Below are 22,948 nucleotides of genomic sequence, written 5' to 3'. Positions count from 1 at the left end.
GTCTCTGCAGGGGGTCAAGTCGTCAACCTGATGAACCAGCGGCTGCAGACAGGCTTCACAGAGAACGAGGTGCTGCAGATCTTCTGTGACACGTGTGATGCTGTGTCTTTAATGCACCAGGGCAAGACGCCCATTATCCACAGGGACCTCAAGGTAAGGCATCTGTCTCCTCTCCTGTAAGGCATCTGTCTCCTCTCCTCTAAGGCATCACCTCTCCATCAATCCCTTCAGAACAGGAACTGGTTTAAGGAATGTGTCTAATGACGAATCACTGGGGTGATTAGGAAAATTAGGAAATCTATTACTGACAAAGCTGCGGATCTGTAGATACCTAAAGAATTGTTGCCTAGGTAGAGCAAACTTCTCAGATAGCTGTTGGAAGGACGCAAATGTGTTATCAATATACAGGTCTTTGAATGATTTGATGCCTTGGTTGGACCAAATAATAAATGCACCATCTACTAAGGATGGAGGAAAAACAGGATTTGCAGTTATGGGGGCTAACGTAGAGTATGTTTGGAGACCAAAGCAGCATATGAACTGACTCCAAATTCTTATGGACGATTTGACAATTACATTTTTAGTGTAAACAGATAGGGGGGCTCTTAATGGGAAAGTGAGCCAATGCTGAGAGAGATGCTGGCCTACAGGAAGCAGCCTCCATTTCAAGCCAAACAGGCAGGGAGTGATGTGAATCAGAGTGCAGCCAGGACTGTGTTATCCTCAGATTGGCAGCCCAATAGTAAAACCTCAAGTTCGGAAGAGCCATTCCACCTAGCGTCTTTGTCTCTGTAAAAGTTGCTTGCGTATCCTAGGAGTTTTCTTGTTCTAAATAAAGTCTGAAATAATAGTGTTAATTTTACGGAAAAACATTTGGGGGAGGAAAATGGGTATACATTGAAATAAGTATAAACATTTGGGGAGGGTATAGTTTGTAGCACTTTTTTAAAAGGAACATGCTACTGCACTGTACTATGTGTGTCTCTGGTTGTGTACTTGCAGGTGGAGAACATCCTTCTGCATGACAAGGGTCACTACGTGCTGTGTGACTTTGGAAGTGCAACCAACAAGTTCCAGAACCCACAGACTGATGGAGTGACAATAGTAGAGGAAGAAATAAAAAAGTATGTGTGTAAATAATGTGTCACATATAAATGTGGCACTTTTTATAATTGTACACATGATTCTTAGTTTAGTCTGAATGACAAAAGACCATAGCCTCTTCAAGTCAGCCTTGTGTAAATGAAAGTATCCTTGAGATTTCCTTTTTACTTTAATGTGAAAATAGTAGTGTAGTTGAGGCTATACGCTGGTATACATTTTGCCTTCCTGGAAAGGGCGTCTTTTTGGAAAATTACAGTATACTATATACTTCTTCTTTCACTTCACCACTGTGTGGAAGGATGTTTTGGCAAATGTGACAGCAGCTGGTGAAAGCGGGAACAAGTTGGCAACCGACCAAATGTTCTGACTTTTATTCTGAAAAATGTAAATACATTTCTTTCTTTCTTTCTTTCCTTTTTTTATTTCAAAAAAGTCTGAACAAATTTGATTGGTTTGCCGACTTGTTCCTGCTTTCACCAGCTGTTGTGTGTCTTCATCTTATATACCCTCTCTCAGGTATACCACTCTGTCATATCGTGCCCCTGAGATGGTGAACCTCTACAACAGCAAGATCATCACTACTAAAGCAGACATCTGGGTGAGTAGAGAACCCTAGTCCTTCCTTAAGCACTCCAGGTATTCTGGTGCTGTCCTCACATTAGTTGTACAGTAGGTAGGGGTTTAGTCCCTGGATACCGCCCCTGCATGTAAAGAATTGTGATTGATTCATGAAACCTCTCATGTTTAACAGTTGATAGGCAACATTTTCGCTGGGTAGGGATGGGGGGGGGGGGTCGACAGACATCTGACATGCTCTGAACAAATAGCCATGAGGGTGATCAGATCAGACTGTCATACTAACAAATATGCAGCGCTCTCGTGATCAGAAGTGTTTATCTGAAAAAACCTTACCAGCAGCATCACGTGCCCATGCGACATCATCACAGCGTCACAGTATGTCACAGCTCTAAACATCGGCCTACTGTAGTCATGGCAAATGAGTCATTGAAATGTACCGTATTGACCCGAATATAAGACGACCCTGATTATAAGACGACCCCCCTTTTTCAAGACCAAATCTTATAAAGAAAATCATTTTATTTGTATTCACATTGAATAAAACATGGTTATTTTTATCATCTTGGGGTAGGTTTTTCAGTCACGTATTCACACACCCTCCTGTCAATCACCTGGAAAAGCAATATACTTTTCTCTGACTGTTACCATTCTTAAGCCGATCTTTTTGGGCTCGCCATCTTCTAACATTACACTCTATAATATCATATTTCTTGACTGCTCGACAGTTGTTTGATGCCTCTGCTTCATTGATCAATGTGGTCTTAAAATTGGCATCGTAACTCCTCCTCTGTTGTTTTTTAACTTGACCAATTTAAGAGCCACTTTTTTCGAGCTAGTCCGAGTGTGTCTCCGCAGTGTCTCTCCGCGGGTGTGTGTGTGAGTGTGTCTCCATCTCTCCAGAGTGTGTCTCCATCTCTACACCTGTCACTGGAGTGTGTGTGAGAGAGGGAGAAACACGGTGGCCTTGCTTCATGAACATACATACATTGTACTTAAACTAACAACAAACAATGAAACCTTCTGATATAGTTAGTGAGTACAAGAAGAATCCATTTCAAGAGCCAAATGTGTTTTCTTATTGTGTGTGTGTGTGTGTGTGTGTGTGTGTTTGTGTGTGTGTGTGGGGGGGTGTTTCTCCAGGCGATGGGCTGCCTGCTCTATAAGCTGTGCTACTTCACTCTGCCCTTTGGGGAGAGCCAGGTGGCCATCTGTGACGGCAGCTTCACCATCCCAGACAACTCCCGCTACTCCTACGATCTGCACTGCCTCATTCGTTAGTACTCCTGCACTTACATGCCATGGGAATTAGTCTTTATTCTAGAACTCCAATGTTACTTTTTTGAGCAGTAGAATTCCTTTTGTATCTTCCATTCTGACTTTATGTTAAGACATGTTGAGCTCAATCTGTAGGTTGTGGGTTCTGTCTCTTATGGTGTGATTTGGTTTCTCTCTTACTCTCTTTGTCTCTCACCCTTTTTGTCTCTCTACTCCACCATCTCCATCTCTTTCTCTCACTTTGGGCTGCTGGTCATCAGGGTACATGCTGGAGCCAGACCCTGACAAAAGACCTGATATCTACCAGGTGTCCCACTTTGCTTTTCAAATGGCTCGGCGGGACTGCCCTGTAAAGAATGTGAAGGTCAGTCTCTGTCTGCACTGGGACCAGTCTTGTGTAGATGGGTCATTCTGTCTTTGTCTGCACTTGGGACCAGTCTTATTACGTCAATCTAAATATTAACATTTTCAGTTTGTATAATTTTTAACAGGAACATGCTACTGTACTGCACTGGCTTACCCTAAGACTTGGGACCACTTTTGTGCATATGGGTCATTCTGTCTCTGTAGTGGAACTCTCTATGAGGTGTGATGAATCTCTACTATGCACTCTTCAGACTGTGTGTTGGAGTCAGTCTCACTCTATTGGGCATGACCTACCGACAGTATGTTTTATGTAATCTAGGCCCCTAAGCTACTGAATTTGGGCTGTTGTCTTGTCCAGTGTTTCCCCTACAATTGCCTTGGGGGGGTGGGCCGCATTATTATTATTTTACATAAAAAATTTAAAAAAATAGAAATCCTCCCAGTTGTACACGGCCGAAATATGTTTATTATGTGGCAAGCTCATGGGCTCGTTGGTAAAGTTAGTCCACCAGTAGTCTCGCATAACCAGACCTATCTCTCCACACTTTCTGTGCCAGCGCTGGAGAATAAAAATGTTTGCGAGAGAGTTTTTGCAGGGTGAGATGTCTGCAGATGAAAGTAAGCAAGTTGAAACGTTAGCAAATATAATTGCTGAGTGTTCTGAGAGAGAAAGTTGGTTCTAAGTGGTCGTTATAATTGTGACTAGAAAGTAGATATACAATATTTCTTATTCTGCTAGAATTGGGCTTTATGGTAATACCATAATGTATATTTACAGTACACTGTTTTTTATAAATCAAATCAAATCAAATTTTATTTGTATAGCGCATTTCTTACAAGATGCAACTCAATGCGCTTCACACAATGAAAATGTTCAGTCAATCAGTCAATCAATCAATACTGACAGAGCCGCGAGCAGGCAAAAGTAAAAACCTGTATACTATGTAGCCAGGAAAAAATTCCCTTGCAGCCCTCTACCAATAGAGCGACTACTAGCCAGTTTGCCTACCAGTACCCAGCGGTCCCCAAGGGGAGGCCAAGGACCACCGGCACAAAGCAAGCAAGCAAGGGCAAAAACCTGTACACCATGTATCCAGGAAAAATTCCTTGCATATTATCGGCGTACACTCTGTCCATAAATTTAGTGTTATATTTGCATCGTTCTGCATCCGGATGGTCACAGGTCCTGCCAAAAGAGAATCTTAGGCACAGTTATGATGCAACAACACAATAAAGACAATAAAGATGACAGCAATACAACCTGATGGTGGTTCTGGTACACCCTTGTACTGGTTCCAGTACTGCTCTAGGTGCTATTTGGAGCTGACAGTGCCTCATCAGCACCCGGGTCCATTTTCCTGTCAACACAAATCTCAAAACACGAGTATGGTGTAATGGCCTAGTGATCCTAGTTCTATAATGTTATAGATCGACATACAATTCTTTTTCAGGTGAGAGAGTAAGGTCAAAATGACATTATCTGACTGCATTGCCCACAGCAACCAAATATTCAATTAGAATGACGTTATGAATTGATATGGATACATTTATACCTCTTATTAGATTATAAATACTCTGGTTGTTATGTTTGCCTTTTGGTTGCCTGCAAAAGAGGGAGAGAGGAGGAACCTTTAATATTGAGTTATCTTCACCGAGGGGGGGCACCCCCCCAAGGCAGCAAACCTAGGGGAAACACTGTCTGGAAACACAACACAACACAACACTGTCTGTGTTGTAACTACAGTATCGTTCATCCCTGTCAGTACAGTATGATTCTTTCCCTCCCTAGAATTCTCTGATTCCTGCTAAACTTCCCGAACCAATCAAAGCCAGCGAGGCAGCAGCAAAGAAGAGCCAGACACAGACTAAGGCCAGGTGAGTGCTTACCTAGTATGTCACATAGAGGGCTGCTGGAGTAACTTGTTACTTGTCACCAACAAGTACAGCTTTCTTACACGTGTTTGTCTACGATCTTAATATCTTAATGTCTTTGCCATTCGTATAATGATTACATTTGTCCCCAGACTGACGGACCCCATTGCCCCCACTGAGACCTCCATCACCCCCCGGCAGAGGCCTAAGGCAGGCCATGCTCAGCCCAGCTCTGGCATCCTACCCATCCAGCCTGCTGCCCTTACCCCTCGCAAACGGGCCAACCTCCCCGCGGGGGCTGCCCAGCCCATAGGTATGTACCCAGTCCTCCCTAGTCTGGCCTGGAATTAACATTAGTTGCATGCACAGAAGAGAGGTGCTTAGTCTGTGTCTGGCTCTTCTTTGCTGCTGCCTCGCTGGCTTTGATTGGTTCGGGAAGTTTAGCAGGAATCAGAGAATTCTAGGGAGGGAAAGAATCATACTGTACTGACAGGGATGAACGATACTGTAGTTACCACAGGGCCGTCCAGGCCCTGAACACAGCAAAGACCTAAGTTCTGGGCCCTGGACAGTCTGGACGGATTGTATGGCAGCTGCTGGACTGAAGAAAAAAAAATCAGGTGTAGTGCTGAGGCACAAACATGTACATTTCAAGCCTGCAAACTGTGACACTTTAAATAACGTGAAACAATACTATTGTGCAATATGACAACCCTAGTCGTCTATCTGTACAGTATAGTACAGTGGATTGTGTACATAGCCTTTATCTATGTAAACCAGCTCCTTCCCTTCTTGTTTTTTTTTAATTTTTTTTAGTGTTTTTTTTCTTCCCTTTCCTAACACCAGGGGAGCCACCCCTCCTAAATTTCGTTGTTTGGTACCTGTACTGTAGCAATGACAATAAAGTCCATTCATTCATTCATTCATGCTTGTCTTACAAGACTGACTGCTCTAGTGATTAGGAAGTGGTGACCCATGCATTTCCATTCGGCTCCATTTTCTTTTGCTGCTCCTTTGCTTTGCCCTCCTGCAATTTTTTTATTTGATTTAAATGTTTCATTATTGTCAACGGAGATGCAACAGTACAATAGGGAAACTCTGTGTGCAATACTTGTGCTGACACCCCAGTATTCTGTGAGTGGCTGTGTTCTGTGTTTCACAACACAATAACAAAATACACATAGCCCTTTTTCTTTTACTTATTTCATGCCTTCAATATTAACTCGTGGTTCTGTTCTTTCAACCCTGCAGGAGTGAGCTTAAACCTGTCTCAGCCAGCCGCAACCCTCCAATCACAGAAGGCACAGTCCACGGCTCAGAACCCTCCCAGTCAGGCCACACCCCAGCTCATTGTGAAGCCACAGGCTGGTACCCAGCAGAAGCAGGTAAATCCAGGCAATGGTGACACTTCATATTAAGTCGCTCTATGCTGTACCTGTGTAGTAATGATACAATTACTCTAGTAACAGTAATTGTATTCATATGTTTTACATACATTTCAAAGCAGTTATGTGCAATGTTCTGAACTGTGAGCCAGGTGTCTCCCAATGTTCAAAACGACACAATATACTTGGGATTTGGCAAAGTTCTACAGAAAGTATTTTAAAGCATATTTGTGTAAGTTGCTTAGTGATAAAATGACTGACAATTCAGGATGTTGTCTCATGATTTTATCCAGCAAACATCGTAGTTATATGTCATTGAAACTAGCTAAAGTTGTTGTTATTAAATAAATGTTATGTTCACAGAAACATGAATACAGAAATGAGCCAGCCAGTGGAGACAGTCACATTCAATAAAGTTAACCCCTCATTCCCCAAACAAAACCCATACGGTAAATGTCACTATGTGGATTTAGTGTATAATTGTGTAAAACGACCTGCTAACATCATGGTGTAGTGACACAGTCTGCTGTCTCTGTGGTAGCAAGCGGCACCTATCCCGATCACAGGAGCCGCAGGGGGAGGAGTCCCCTCTCTGCAGGCCAAGGTGGAGGTCCAGCCCCAAGCACAGGCCACTGCCCCACAGCAGGCTGCTCCTCTCTCTGTGGCCAGTCCCACCCCTCACAAAGCAGCCCAGGCTCCATCCAGCCCAGCCCCGCCCAAAGCCCCTGCTCGGAGCGCTCGTCGCAAGCAGGCCGCGGCCCCAACAGCTCAGCCCTCTGCAGCCCCACCTCCGTCTCTCCAGCAGCCAATAGTTCAACAGCAACCGCCTCCGCAACTCCCCGTTGCCCAGCAACCAATGGTCCAGCAGGAACCGGTCCAGCAGCCACCTGTTCAGATCCAGTCCAGCCCAGCAGAGTCAAGTCAGAACACAGCTGAGACAGAACAGACGGTAACGACACTACCCAGAATGCAGTAGCTGGACAACCTGGTAGTGACTCCCTGAACCCTCAGACTCCTGTGGCCTGCTTGAAAATGACACCATGGTTGCAAATGCTGCATGTTAGTCATGCATCTACCCATCCATCCTTCCATCATTCATCATCCATCCGTCATCAGCATTCTTTGTCTTCCTTTCGGTTTCGTCCCAATTGTGTGACTAACCCTGTGACATCCATTGTAAAAGGACAAATCTTTATGAATGTATGCATTACCCTCATAATACTGATTTGTGTTGTGACCTTTGTTTTGTGGATTTTCTTTTTTTTTTCCCAATCCATTTTCATGTTTATTTTGCTTGTGTACCTTTTTGGGGGGGTCAAAGTCACTGACAGTGGGCCAATGTTTATAATATATTTGTCAGGTGGGCAAGTTGTTGTCCGACAACGCCACCTAGTTTATAGCAGCTAGGAGCTCAATTAATCCTATAAACATAAAAGCTCAACTGAATCTTATACCATTAGCACACAGAGTTCGTTTTGGGAGGAAGGAGCAGTGTGTGAATACCAAGAGGAGGCAGAGGCTAGAGCAGTTTCAAATAGAAATACATTTGATTAATAAATACTCTTTAAAATAATCTCCTTGTAAAAATGCCCAAATCCTCAGTACGTCCTCGATCTCGTACAGTCCACGTCTGTGTACGGGAGCGTGTGTCGGCCTCGTCCCTGACTCCGCCGGTCCGCGCTACCCTTTCTTCCATGGTCCTCTGTGACTGCCAAAACAAGAGAGGACAAAACTGGCCAGTACCATGTTTATGCAACAACTACAGTATCCATAGCAAAATGTGGCCGTATCAATGTTCAGTGTATTGGGCTTCTCTTTTTCTTTTTTTTACAACAATATTCTTGAAAGGAATCCAGACAGTACAGAGAATAAATAAATACAAGTGCACTTTAAAGCCATATTGCGAAAGCTAGGCTACATGACCCTATTCAAGACACAACTTTTCCCCCAAATCCAAATAGTTCCAATGTAAATAACAGATAGTCCCACTCCACTCAATGAAAAGCCTTTTCCGTGTCCAAGGAAACTACCACCTCAGGGTATTTTAATATCCACATTAAGGAGTGATATAGGGAGATAAGAGGAGCAGCTTGTGGGGTCTTCTTAAGGAGTAAAGAGATGGAGGCCTGTGTGAGATTAGGTGGTAAAGCATCCCTTTGTATTGAGTCCTCAAACATCTCTAGTAATAGGGGGATTTTTAGAGCATGTAGCTCAGATTTAATGGTTGCTAGGTCGTCTCCCGAAGTAGAACGCTGCTCAGTGTTAAAGATTTCTCCAATATCGTTGCGCACAGAAGTGAGAATTTCAAGTTTGAGGGCCGAGATATCTGCCGTGCACAGAGGTGTGGATTAAGGATTCACGGGAGAGCATGAGTTCGCTTTTGTAGAGATTGAGATGCGTTCAATGATTTAGCAGGTTTTGGAGGCATTTTTGAGGTTGAAACACAAACTAATTAGTTGAAGGATATAATATATTAAATACAACCAAGAAGTGACGGCTGAAAAGCGCCTTTAGAATATACAATTAGACAATTCTGCTGCAGCTTCTAAACCTTTGTGTCACTCCATAGTTCACTAAGCCGGAGGTCCGTGTTCCATCCTTGTAACAAAATAGTCACACAAATTAAAATGAGAGAGAGAGAATAGTGTGTGATTGCAGAGCCTTGCTTAATCAGCTTGCTATACAGAATATCACCTACATTTGACCGAGTTGAAACAGAGTTGATTAGTTAGCAGATCAGTTACCCATAAATTACAGGAGATGAAGAATAAAATATAAGTATCAAATTATTTTAACGGGACAACTTTTGGTTTTTTAAATATTCTTATCTACTCTCACACTTGTTTGTAGTAGTCATCACACATTCTCTAATATACACAGCACCCTGTGACAGCGTGGAGAAGTGGGAGAAATGTTTTAGCGGTTATTTCACATGCGTTCAAATCGCCTTTGATAATGCAACCTATGGATTATAGAGTAAATGTAGTCATTTTCATGCGAGATCGGCGTAAGGATTTTGGGTTTTAGCGGGTTTAAGACTTGATAGAAAAGGAGATTTTAGAATGTTCTCCTCCATACCCCTCCCTCCACTTTCCTGCATGTATTTACCTGTCTTTTCATCATATTCCTTTTTTTCCCTCTTTCACCAGGCCCCTCTTCCTGATCTGTCAGAGATTCCGCCCCCTCAGCAGGAGGCCCTCAGGCGCTTCCCCAATGACATTACCCAGAATGCAGTAGCTGGACAACCTGGTAGTGACTCCAGCCAGCCACTGCAAGCCCCTGAGGCAGAGAGTGGCCTCAAACAGTAAGAAATACAGGGCTATCATAAACGTAATCTAACGGGAGGTATCAGCTTGCCTGAAGTTCAAATAGATCATGCTGCATGATTGATTGATTAATTGATTTATCAAGTAATATTCTTTCAGAAACTATAATTCATCATTGTCAGGCAGACAATTAGTTAATTGTTCAGTGAGTGAGTCATTCATGTCTAGTTTTCAGTGTATAACAAACACTCCACTCTCCTTCCTTTTTTATTTATTTTTTCTTCTGCAGATCAGTCAGTACAACCCCACCAAATGCCACTCAGTCTACGCAGCAGATTGCATATGAAGCAGCCCAGGATAGCAGCTCAGCTGTTTCCTCTGCACCCCTAGGCCCTGGCCCTACCATCAGCACCCCCACACAGCCCACATGGAACCCTTTTGGTGATGACAACTTCTCTGATCTCACTGCAGAGGAACTGCTCACCAATGACAATGACAAACAGGCTAATGGTGTGTGCTCGTGTGTGTGTGTGTGTGTGTGTGTGTGTGTGTGTGTGTGTGTGTGTGTGTGCGCGCATCACTATTTTATCCTGACACAGCCCCAATTAGACTTATATTTTTCTTTGACTTTATCAGACATGCCTGCAGAAGCAGAGATGGCCCCTACTAAGGACCTGATACCAGGCCTGCAGGATTCCTCCCCTGATGAAGCCGACCCTCAGCCAGCTGGTGAGACACACTCCCTCCCTCCCCCCCTCACATGCAGACTCCTAATGACTAATTATTCTCTGTCCGTCATTCACCTTCATCTTAATTCCCTTAGCTTGTCTAAGATATTTCCTCTCTCTACTTGTCTTTCATTGTTCTCTTGATTAATGTCAAATTAATCAAGAGAACATGTCCCCCCCTCCCCATTACCATCAGCACAGTTTGAGTTTCCCACTTTCTGAAAGCTTTGAGGCTTCTCATTAACAGTGAAGATTTTAATCCCTTGCTCAGTAATTTTCCTCACTGTCTCTCTGTGCCATGGGCGTTTTCTGCAGAGGTTGAAAGTATTGTATCATGCTTTCATGTATTGCTGTTTACTCCCCAGTTGAAGAAGCAGACATTCTTGGACTGGATGCAGCAGCCTCATTGTTGAATGTCCCGGACCCTTTCAATGCCGTCGCACTCTGCGACACAGCAGGTATGGACCACCTTCTTTGTTGAAACCACTCTATCTACATTACACACACACACACACACACACACACACACACACACACACACACACACACACACACACACACACACACACACACACACACGGTTCTGTTCAGTACTCCCCCCTAGTACAGAGGCCCATACTGTGCAGTACATGTAAATCAACTTGTTCTATTGAATTCTAAAATGACCTGCTGCCAAAATCGCTTCATGTGGAAAGAGTACAACAGAGGCATAGGAGAGATGTCTAGATGAAAAAAGGCACGTCGTAATAAATATTTCCCCTGCTATTTCTGACTAGCTCATTTGGATGAAACACATCACACAGCTGAACGTCAATTCACAAATCGCAATAACGGTTTGGCATTTAGGTTGAGTGCTCCGACAGTATTGACATGAACCCAACTCAATCTCTCCTCCAAAACCATCTCCCCTAACACCCACTCCACCCTCACTACCTGCCTCAGCGACGTAAAATCATGGATGCAACAGAATTGTTGTATGTAACTCAACTGCTATAAATCGGAAATCCTCATCATCGGGCCAAACTCCCTCACCCGTTCCACCCAGACATTCTCACTCAACATCGATGGCTTCACCGTAACCCCCTCCAACCACGTCCGCAACCTCAGCATCATCCACCCCTGTTCTGGTCAAATACAGTATCCAATTCAAAATCCTACTCATCACTTACAAAGCCAGTGTTTCCCCCCGCCCCCCCCAACGGGACCTCCCGCCCCCGCAAGAAAAATGTTCAATGTCAATTTGGTTCATGTTTTTTTTTTTTTTTTTTTATAATATTTTTCTCCCAGTTGTATATGGCCGAAATATGTTTATTATGTGGTCGAAATATGTTTATTCTGTGTCATTTGCCTAATTTATGTGCACCCTCATTTAATATGTTTCTCCTCTGTGCGTTTTGCTGCCACGCTTGTCCGCTTGTCTCCTCGTTTCACGAAGGGCGGGGCTCAGCTCCCTCCACACACACGCTCTGACGTGCTAATCTCAAACAAGCCATTCGTCTCTACTGTAAGTGCAAATAAAGGCCAACAATAATAGTTTTAGTAATGGACGGACATAGACACCAAACCTCTGACAAGCAGGCTAACTTCCCGCGTTTATTAAACGCACCCAACCCGAATCTGGCGATATGGACGATTTTAGACGCTTTTTAGGGGTACTTGAGTATCCCTAAATTTCATCTCAGCACGACCTAAAAAAGAATAATCATTATTATTATTATCATTATTATTATTATTATTATTTTCAGAAATCATTCTAGCCCAATTACAGTCATGATGTTACACACTCCGGTCCAGTAGCCTACATACACGCACCTCGTTGGTCCGCAAGTAGTCTCGCGCTTCGCCCGGAGAATAATTGTTTAGCGCGCGAGTGTGTTGTGACTTAACTAGAAAGTGTCTGATTGTAGTTCCATGGTGACTAGAAAGTGTCTAGTTCCATTGTGTGAATAGTGTTAACGAACTAGCAAGCTAGCTAGCTAGCTCAGAGGTGATTAGTAATAATAGATGGTAGTAGTAATAATACAATATGTCTTATTCTGCTAGAATTGGGCTTTATGGTAATAAAATACAATAAAAAAGTGGATTGAAGCATTGGAACAAACCCTCACTCATTGGAAATGTCTGTTTTTCCATAGATGGACATAATATTGTTTTTCAGGTGAGAGAGTCAAGTCAAAATTACATTATCTGACTGCATTGCCCACAGCAACCCAATATACAATTAGAATGATGTTATAAATTGATATGGATCAATTTATACCTCTTATTAGATTATACATATTCTGGTTGTTATGTTTGCCTTTCGGTGGACAGCAAAAGAGGGAAAGAGGAGGATAGAGAGGGAGAGGAGGATAGAGAGGGAGAGAGAGCAGGATGGAGTCAGCACACCAAAGAGACAGAAAGAACCAGGTGAGAAAGTGGACAGGTAGTCAAGACCACAAGTAGCCTTGAGAACCTATGGTTCTGGTGCAGCACCCTCAGCACCCCCCTTCATTACTTGTAATAGGATGTAATAAACGTTTGACACACATGGCAATAAAAAAACATGAATCTTGAATTAGCAAAACATTTTTGCTATTTAAACATGTCAGCATGTCATCACTGACAGATGACAGGTAGATAATGAAAGGTAGTAAAAAAACTGGAAAATGATGTCAGACTTGCAGACTTTTTAACCAGACCCTGTTACATATGTTTGTGTGTGATTGTCAGTGCAAAGAGGGAGAGAGGAGGATGGAGATGACACAGAGAGAGAGAGAGTGAGAGAGCAAGAGCAGGAAGAACCAGGTGAGAAAGTGGACAGATAGTGAAGTCAAGATTGTTATAGTGTCAAAACAGTAAAACAATTAATAAAAAATAAGTGATGGCTTTGTGGCTCAACAATAAAGTCTATAAATTATCATATTTGTTCTAGTCACATAATTGATATTATGATAGATAGATAGATAGACTTTATTTGTCATTGTTACAGTACAGGTACCAAACAACGAAATTTAGGAGGGGAGGCTCCCCTGGTGTTTAGGAAAGGAAAAAGAAACACATTTTGGAAAAGCATAGATGCATAAAATCACAAGAAGGTAAGGAGCTGGTTTACATCAATAGAGGCTATGTACACAATCCACTGTACTATACTGCACAGATAGTCAACTAGGGTTGTCATATTTCACAAGAAAGTATTTTTTAACTTTTTTTTTTAAAGTGTCACAGTTTGCAGGCTTGAAAATGTACATGTTTGTGCCTCAGCACTAGCTGCCATACAATCCGTCCGGACTGTCCTGGGCCCAGAACTTAGGCCTTTTCTGTGTTCAGGGCCTTGACGGCCCTGTGGTAGAAGCTGTCCTTCAGTCTGTTTGTCTTAGCGGCCGGGGTCCTGTACCTCCTGTTCGAGGGCAGCTTGACAAAGTGTTCGTGCCCAGGGTGGGTCGGGTCCTTGGAGATCTTGGAGGCCCTCCTGAGACAGCGTGTTTTGTACAGCTCCTCCAGAGAGGGGAGGGGGGCGCCGGTGATCCTCTGTGCTGTTCTCACGACTCTCTGTAGATCGCTTCTCTCCGCTGCCGTGCAGCTGTGGTACCAGTTGGAGATGCCGAAGGTGAGGATACTCTCCACTGCGCCGTGGTAGAAGGCCACCAGCATCTCCTGCTTGCTGTGTTGTTTCTTGAGGCATCTCAGGGTGTATAGCCGCTGTTGTGCCCTCTTGATGGTGCCTTTAGTGTTGTCCTTCCAGGCCAGGTCATCCCGCATGTTGTGTCCCAGGAATCGGAGGTTTGAGACTATCTCCACGCTCTCTCCGTCGATGAGCAGGGGCAGGATCTCGGACTTTTTCCTCCTGAAGTCTACGATGAATTCCTGGGTCTTTGACTTGTTTAGCAGCAGGTTGTTAACCTTGCACAGCTTGCTCAATTGCTCTACCTCATCCCTGTACGCCGCCTCGTCCCCCCCCGAGATACATCCCACCACGGTGGTGTCGTCTGCAAACTTTACGATGTAGTTGCTGGGGTGGATGGGGGTGAAGTCGTGGGTGTAGAGGTTGTAGAGGATGGGGCTTAGCACGCAGCCCTGGGGTGACCCAGTGCTGAGGCTGAGGGCTGTGGAGGTGTGGGGGCCCACCCGCACCCTCTGGGGGCGGTCGGTCAGGAAGTCCTTGATCCACGCACATATAGAGTGTGATAGACCCAGGTCTAGTAGTTTGGTCACTAGCCTGTCTGGAAGGATGGTGTTAAAGGCGGAGCTGAAGTCCACGAAGAGCAGTCTCGCGTAGCTGTTTCCCCTCTCCAGGTGGGATAGAGTGGCGTGGAGAGTCGTCGCTATGGCGTCCTCTGTGGACCTGTGGGCTCTGTAGGCGAACTGGTATGGATCCAGGTTGGGCGGGAGGCGTGTGAGTATGTGGGCCCGGACTAGTTTCTCGAAGCACTTCATGATGATTGGTGTGAGTGCCACCGGGCGGTAGTCGTTTAGGCAGCTCACCGTGCTTTTCTTCGGGACTGGGATGATAGTTGAGGTTTTCAGGCAGGGTGGGACGGTGGCCTGGGACAGGGACTGGTTAAAGATGTTGGTGAAAACCCCGGCCAGCTGGTCGGCGCAGTCCCTCAGCACCCGTCCCAGGACGCCATCCGGCCCCGAGGCTTTCCTGGGGTCCACCGCCTTCAGTACGCGTCTCACCTCGTGCTCTGTGAGGGTGAGGCTGCTGAGAGCTGGAGAGAGTGGTGTCTGTGTTGTGGTTACCTCCGTTCGCCCCTCGTCGAACCGGGCGTAGAAGGTGTTCAGCTTTCCCGCCAGCAGGGGGTCGTCCTCTGCGGCTGTGAGCCTGTTGGCGCTGAAGTTTGTCATCTGCTGAACCCCCTGCCACATCCGCCTGGAGTCGTTGCTCAGGAGGCATTCCTCAATCTTCTCTCTGTGCTCTGCCTTGGCCGCTTTGATGCCGCGCTTTAGGTTGCCCCTGGTGGAGCTGTACAGCGGTGTGCGCTTCCCTGCGAAGAAGGCGTTGTCCCTCTCATTTAACAGTTTTTGGACAGATATTACAGAGATAACTTGTTCTGTTACTAATCTGTTACACTAATTGTGGGGGGGGGGGGGGGGAGAAATTAACATTTCACAACAGGGGGGGGCGAGCGGGGGTGAGGAGAAATTAACATTTCACAACGGTGGAGGATCCATGCCACCCTCCCAAGGCAGCAAACCTAGGGGAAACACTGAAAGCCATCAACAATCTGGCCCCCTCCTACCTTGCCGACCTCGTCCCCCTCAACACCCCCTCCCGTTGCCTCAGGTTTGCCAACCAAACCATCCTCAAGACCACCAGGACCAAACTCTGGACCTGGCGTGATAGGGCCTTTTCAGCCGCAGCCCCGTCCCTCTGGAATGCCCTCCCCATCCACATCAGACAGGCCAACACCCTGCCAACATTTAAACAGGCCCTCAAAACCCACCTCTTCAAGCTTGCCTTCACCAGTTAACCCTCTCCCTCTATCCCCTTCCCCTTCCCATAATGTCCCCAGCACTACCTTAATTATACTTTCTTTTCTTTTCTTTTCGTTTCTTTTCTTTTTTATTACTACTCGATCTTTTCAGTTTGTAAGGTGTCTTTGAGTGTCTAGAAAAGCACTATATAAGTCTAATGTATTATTATTATGAAGATATTGATAGTATTGTTATTACAATGAGTGAACGTAGCTTCTTCGTTCCATTCCATTCTGTAGTGGTGTTGGACTCGTTTTTAGCATTATTTTGCTAAACTCTTCCATTCTTCAACAACCCAGTATTTTCCTTTGTCCTCTCCTTCATCTTTCTTCCTCACTTTGTTTTGTTGTTTTGTTTTATGTTCAGCACTTGGAGTTGCATTCAATTTATGACTTGTGCTATATAAATACAGTTTGATTGATTGATTGATTGAGTGTCATCAGCGTAGCTGTGAACATTTCAGACTTTCATTTGAGGAACACTACAAGTGTAAATAAACCTATTCAAGGGACAGTCTCCAGCTGCTCCATTTATCTGTCTGAAAGGATTTTAAATACAGACTTTTCAAATGTCACCGTGGTAACAATCAGTGGTAAGTGTGTTCAAGTTGCCTATTTTCCAGGCTATTTTCACTGACATTTTTACAGCAGTGAAGTCAATGAACCACTTCTGACACCACTTTTTTTGTCATTTAGGTTAATTGTTCCTACAGTATCGACCTGAAGATATTGATTGATATAGTATTGTTATTACAATGAGTGAACATAGTGTAACGTTCTTCCTTCCATTCCATTCTGTAGTGGTGCTGTACTCGTTTTTAGCATCATTTTGCTAAACTCTTCCATTCTTCAACAACCCAGTATTTTCCTTTGTCCTCTCCTTTATCTTTCTTCCTCACTTGGTTTTGTTGTTTTGTTTTGTCTGTAGTCTAAATATGGTTGCAACATTTCAGGAATTTCCAAGGTGGAAACTTTCCATGGGGATTTATGGGAAATGGGAGGGTTTTGGCATGCTGATTGTATTTGTCTCTTACCCTTTTATTATACTATTCTATTACAAAATCAGAACAGCCTCTTAAAACTTCATTTAGGTTTAGTAAAGATTTTGATCTGCAGTTGAGTCAAATCCTAACATGAAGTATCATTGTCCATGTCTACTATTAGTCATCGCCCCTCCTCCCCCAAAAAGAGTCTTCAGTATAGGAAATAAGATAAAGTATTAATAGTAATGGTGGCCACTGGCCACCTGTATAGATAACTTGATATGATATCGACATCAGTGGATATTGATAAGTGTGAGATATTGCAATATCACTTACTTTTTACAATATCCTATATGCACAGGCATGGGGTGACTTGATTGTGTGACTTGATTGTCCTTCCAAATTCCACTGTCTAAAACAAAGCCATCAACAGATCTACAGAACCAGCAAGTAGAGAGAAAATGAAAGTTGATCTCCATAGTGGTCATGTGTGCTGTCACCTTATTGGATTACACAAATTAAATCTCTATCCTTTTGTTAAATCATTGGTGAGTTATTTGTTTAGTTTTTTTCAACATGACTGACCAGGTGTGGATAGCTGAAAGCATTTATTCTCGCTTGCTTGCTTGCTTGGTTTGAATGCGGATAGAGTTAGAGATGTTTCCTTTAAAAGTTGCTACAAGGACCAATAATTCTCCAGTACAGCATTTCATGTAATTTCCACCGATTGAAAACACAACATTATGTGACCCCATGTGCTTTTGTAATAGTCTCGGGTCTAGGGTAATGCTACTCTCCCTTTCTCTAACTATTATATAATTTTCACCATTCTCATTATCTCTCTTCTTTCCTCCTCTCTTGTCACTCTTTTTCCTCCTCACTTTTTGGGCCCATAGAGAAGCTGATTGAGGGTCTGAAGTCCCCTGACACTTCTGTCCTGCTCCCTGAGCTCTTGTCATTGACTGATCCATTTGGTGGAACTGTGGAAGAGTTAGTCAAAGGTAAAGTACAGTTCTTTCACTCTTTCAGACGGTCTTGGATAACTCAAAATCATTGTAAAGAATTGCCTTAGTGCCCATTCTTCTACATGAAGTAATAACACATACTGTAATTGGTGCATTGAGTTTGTGATAGTGTTTTACAGTACACCTGATGCAAAGGGTTTTATAACTTAGTGAAAAAATGCTACTTTTCAATCCAACCCATTAACTTTTTTCTTAATACACTACATCTCTACCCCTTTTCCAGATATTTAAATATTGCATCAATTTCTTACTTGTACTGTAGGTCATAATTCACCTTGTTGTCTGTCCTCTTTACTCTGGCCTATTCATTCCTCTTAATGGGTTTCCTCTGTGTCTCTGCTGCCCCACATCTCCCTCTCTTCATGTGTAGTGGCTCCAGCTGAGGTGTGTGTGGAGTCTTTGATCCCTGGTCTGGAGGCACCAATGGCCCAATCGGAGACAGACTCTGCAATGCCTGCTGGTTAGTTTCTGTGTCTCCTAGGAAAGTGAAGAAAACTGATGCCCACACACAACTTGAAAGTGTCAGTATAATGTGTCAGCAGCAATTATATTGGTCTTTTGTGGTCCAGGCTACATCACCAGAGAACATTGGGAGTATAGAAGACATGACAAGTTGTTATTATCCATTTACAGTTTGGTTACTCTAATAAGACCCTGCCAAAGACCTACATATAATCATCACCAAGTGCACTACAATAATTAATGATTGTATTATACAGAAGCCATCGAGACATTTGAATTGCGTTTTCAGCAATTGTGTTTTCTTCATCGTCTCTCATTGCAGTCACCATAATTGGTATGAGTGAGCTTTGAAACATCAATATTGTCTTTGGTCTTTCACTGTAGAATTCTTCCTTGGCCTACCAGGCCGTTTGTGATTGCTGAGCTCACCACTGTTTTTCTTCTTTTGGATAATGTTCCAAACTGTTGTTGATAGCCAGCCTAAGGTTTTCGATATACTTATGATAGTTTCTTTCTGATTTCTCAGCCCAATAATGGCTTCCAATGACAGCTCTTCATATTGACAGATACCAATAGCAGACTCCATGGAAAATGTAAAGGCTAGAATCAATACAAGACATTGACAACTCTCTTAGGCCTGCACATCATGTGAAAAGACATGACCATCCTTCCATAGAAAGGGAGCAAAGGAAGGGGGGGTTGTGGTGGTCTAGGGGATAGTGAGTTAATGACTGGAGATCGGAAGATCATGAGTTCGAATCGCACCTGGGAACACCACCACTAGCGTGCCCTTGACTAAGGCACATAGCCCTAAAAAGAATGTGTCCGGGGAGAATGTTGCCCTGTAATCTTTAATTGTAAGTCGCTTTGGATAAAAATGTAATGTGGTATTTCTTGCCATTTCTTTCTTTGTGTACTCTGTTTTATGCTGCTCTCTCTGCTAACATTTCTCTTATCTTTCTTTTAACCCGTGACCGCTACCCCGTTTGCTCTCCTGGCCGGCCACCCCCAGACCCCCTGAGTGGAGGGGACTCTCTGCTTGGTCTCTCTCTCCTCTCTCCTCCATCTGCGCCTGCACCTCCCGGGTTCGGCAGCTGCACCTCCTCTCTGTCCTCTGCTCCCAACTCAGCTGCATCTGTTCTGGAGGAGTTTAACCTATTATCTGGGGATTCCAACCAGCCCTTGGCAGGTAAGACACTGTCTCAAGAACCACCACACACCTGACTCCCCGACTAGGAGTAAAAAATGAGAACATAGTCTGTGCCACTCATAGGGCTTTCACACCGGCAGTTCCGAACGCCGGTTCGCGTTCGCGTGCCGAAACCTCCGAACGTTGGCGCTGTCTGACGAACGAGCCCGCGTTCATACTAGTGTATCGTTCGCCAGACAGCGCCAACGTTCGGAGGTTTCGGCACGCGAACGCGAACCGGCGTTCGGAACTGCCGGTGTGTAAGCCCTATCACAGGTGGTGTATCTCATTAGGTTGAGCTGTTTGTTTTCCCCTGTTCAGAGGTTAGTCCAGCTTCAAGAGCTCAACTATCTATCTACCATGGGGTAATGCACCAGATATGACGTGGAGGCTCTATAGACTTGTACTATAACGCGGACTCTCACTAGTCTTGCTCTGAGTCTGCACTACACTGCTCTAACCCCCCTTCTCTGCTTATTTCTAACCCTTAATCTGTCTCTCCCTCTCTTTTTCTGTTTCTCCTGTTGGTTGTGCCCCTTCCCTCTCCTCCCTTGATGGACTCCCTCTGCAGACTCCTCTCTCCTGATGTCAAGCTTTGAGCCTGAGCCTGAGCCTCAGCCCCAGCCTCAGCCCCAGCCCCAGCCCCAGCCCCAGCCCTTTGCAGAAACGGGCACAGAGGATGAGTTTGACCCCATCCCTGTCACAGGCCGCAAAAACTCCACTTCCCAAGGTAAGCCTCTACAGAGCCTCTGGAAAGAGTAACGGGTCTGTGGAGGGACCTTTTCCCACTCTCCGGGATGATGTCATACTGTCCCTTACTCAGGATCCAAGGAATGGAATAGGATTCCAGTCAGGGACACAGTAGTGTAATTCAACCCTGCATCCCCAGTCCTTACCCTTATAGATCACTCTTGATTTCCATTCTTTTACTGGGCTCTCTAGGCTCAAAAATGTGTCTGGAGAGCATTTTAGGTTAATTCTGCTTACCTCCTGTCTCTCCTCCCTTTACCTTATCTTCCCCTCCCCCCTCCCCCACTGCTCTATCTTCTCTTTGTGACTTCCCTCCCTCTACTACTCTCCTTCTGTGTCCCTCCTCCCCCGTCTCCCTTTCCCTGCTCCTAACCCCCCTGCTTCCCAACCCCCCTCCCGCCTGTCTCTCTGGCTAGTTTCAGGAGGTCACTCGCGCAGTAACAGTGGCAGCTCTGAGTCCAGCTTGCCCAGCCTGGCCCGCTCCCTGCTCCTGGTGGACCAGCTCATCGACCTGTAGAGGGTGCTGTGTAGCCATGAAACTGGAGAGTGGGGGGTAGACGTGGTGGTCCAGGAGATTTGATATGTTGTCGTTACAGCCCCCCACATTGAACTTATGTCATGACCAACGCTTGCTCCTTGCGACCCCACATGATTGCACTCGGGCATAGAAATTTCATTTTCCTGTCAGTGTTTTTCCCATCCTGCCTGCAGTATTGATCTCCATATCTTTGGCTTTTCCTCTCCCCCTTCCCCCCAAACCCCATCATTTCGCACTCTCACAGCATATCCAACTTTTATTTTGTGTACACTTTTTCCATTCAAGGCAGAGGTTTCATGGCCATAGAGTTATATCCCCAGAGAAGGCACATGCTATCATTCCCATTCATTGCATTTGTGACAGCATGAGGGGTGCCATGAAGTCAACTAGGGTAGGACTTCCTTTAAGCTGTGAAGGCATCACCCAATTGGATCAACGCATTGTCTTCTTCTTTAGTAGGTTTAGCTGATGGCACTCCTCAAGTACCGTAATCACAGTTTATTCCTCGGAGTGCTCCCTCTAGTGTTTATAACTGGTGAATGGCACACTAACTTCGTCCAAGAGTACTTTGCTTTGTACATCAGGGCCCAATGGATGGGCCCATCATGTTTCCCTCCTAACATACTGTCCAGTATACCTCTGGTGAGGTATCACAGTGGTTCTGCATTGTGTGTCATAACAAACCAGAGAGTTCCACCCTTGTAATATTAGTAGATGTAGTCGTTCTTGTTATGGTGCACAAGTAAATGTCGTCTCTTGCCTTTTTCAAAATGTACCTCTCATTCGAGTTATTATTTGCACAAAATGTGTGTAAACCTGCAGGACAAAATAGAATTCTTGAATCCATTTTGAGGTGTACATGCGTGAATAGATTGGCACCTACCTGCCAACAGTCCATGTTATTTTGCACCCTATGAGGGTGTTGTCAGGGTTTGTGCTTTAGCCCCGAGTAGGAAGCTCCATCCTCTGCAGTCTGGTGGGATGGAGAGAAACGTCATATCTAAACTGCTAAACGTTCCACGAGCTAGTCCCAAGGTTGAGCCTCTCATCTCCGTGGACTGATCCATCCACTATTCCTTACCACAGCACTGCAGGGACCAGCGGTCGGTTGTACGGTCTATAGTCAACAGTGCTCTAAGCTGTTAGAGGTTTTAAGCCACATGTTCATAGAAATATGGCGCCGACATTCCTAAAGGAAGAAGCACATTTTGGAAGCTAATCTATAAAGATTAGAGGTGTTGGTGTAGCATGACTATACAGACGGTCCTTGTCCTTCCCCATTTTATTTCAGCCTGCATTTGCTCACACATTCCCTCCCGCTTGTACATAAATCCTGCATTCCTGTCATTGGCTGGGCCTTGATGATTTAAATGTACAGTATGTATATCTGCAATAGCCACAGACTGATCTAGTGGCCATATGTTTGGTTCCTCCTGTGTATAGATAGCTTATGTAAAGTCGATGTTTAAAAGTCCTCTGTTCCTTCTCTGTTATTGCTTACATTGTGAAAAAAGAAAAGTATATTTAATATATGGCTAATAATGTGAATATGAATAGAGTGTTAGAGAATGAATGTATGAAATTAATATTAGTCTATAAATATTACAGATACGTATATTACAATTCTTGAGATGACTATTATAGTAGAAATACTTTATATCTTTTCCTGTTTGTGGAGCTGTGTTGTTTTTCCCGCTTATTTCTCCCTACATAGAAGAAGATTACTTTATTGTCCATTAGCACAGGGAAACGGAAATGTGTCTTTTCTCATACACCCCAAAACACACACACACACACACACACACACACACACACACACACACATACACACATAGGCTTACACAGAGGTCAGAGCGTAGTGTCTTCAGTGCATCGCTCCCAGAGTGCCTTGCTCAAAGGGACAATGGTGGAGGTTGACACCTGAGTTATTGATGTCAGCAACCCTCTGATTGCCAGCTCACACCCCATTA

General features: G+C 44.4%; 1 protein-coding gene across 1 annotated transcript in view; it reads left to right on the top strand.

Annotated features, from left to right (window-relative positions):
* Positions 1–22,948, top strand: part of aak1b (AP2 associated kinase 1b) — a gene marked incomplete at its 5' end in the record, with an annotated part of 44,227 nt that overhangs the window by 13,097 nt on the left and 8,182 nt on the right. Inside the window, 16 exons of the mRNA XM_080529467.1 lie at positions 11–153; positions 1,003–1,124; positions 1,621–1,702; positions 2,824–2,956; positions 3,219–3,322; positions 5,114–5,199; positions 5,349–5,509; positions 6,448–6,581; positions 9,731–9,885; positions 10,137–10,357; positions 10,484–10,576; positions 10,941–11,033; positions 17,911–18,015; positions 18,410–18,499; positions 19,514–19,690; positions 20,262–20,420. Coding sequence (XP_080385593.1) covers positions 11–153; positions 1,003–1,124; positions 1,621–1,702; positions 2,824–2,956; positions 3,219–3,322; positions 5,114–5,199; positions 5,349–5,509; positions 6,448–6,581; positions 9,731–9,885; positions 10,137–10,357; positions 10,484–10,576; positions 10,941–11,033; positions 17,911–18,015; positions 18,410–18,499; positions 19,514–19,690; positions 20,262–20,420 — 2,058 coding nt within the window. The remainder of the gene's footprint in view (positions 1–10; positions 154–1,002; positions 1,125–1,620; positions 1,703–2,823; positions 2,957–3,218; positions 3,323–5,113; positions 5,200–5,348; positions 5,510–6,447; positions 6,582–9,730; positions 9,886–10,136; positions 10,358–10,483; positions 10,577–10,940; positions 11,034–17,910; positions 18,016–18,409; positions 18,500–19,513; positions 19,691–20,261; positions 20,421–22,948) is intronic.

Source organism: Nansenia antarctica (genome assembly GCF_963989245.1).
Source record: "Nansenia antarctica genome assembly, chromosome: 4".
NCBI lineage: Eukaryota > Metazoa > Chordata > Actinopteri > Argentiniformes > Microstomatidae > Nansenia > Nansenia antarctica.
The sequence above is the reverse complement of the archived record's forward strand: the minus strand, read 5'-3'. Positions and strand labels throughout refer to the sequence as shown.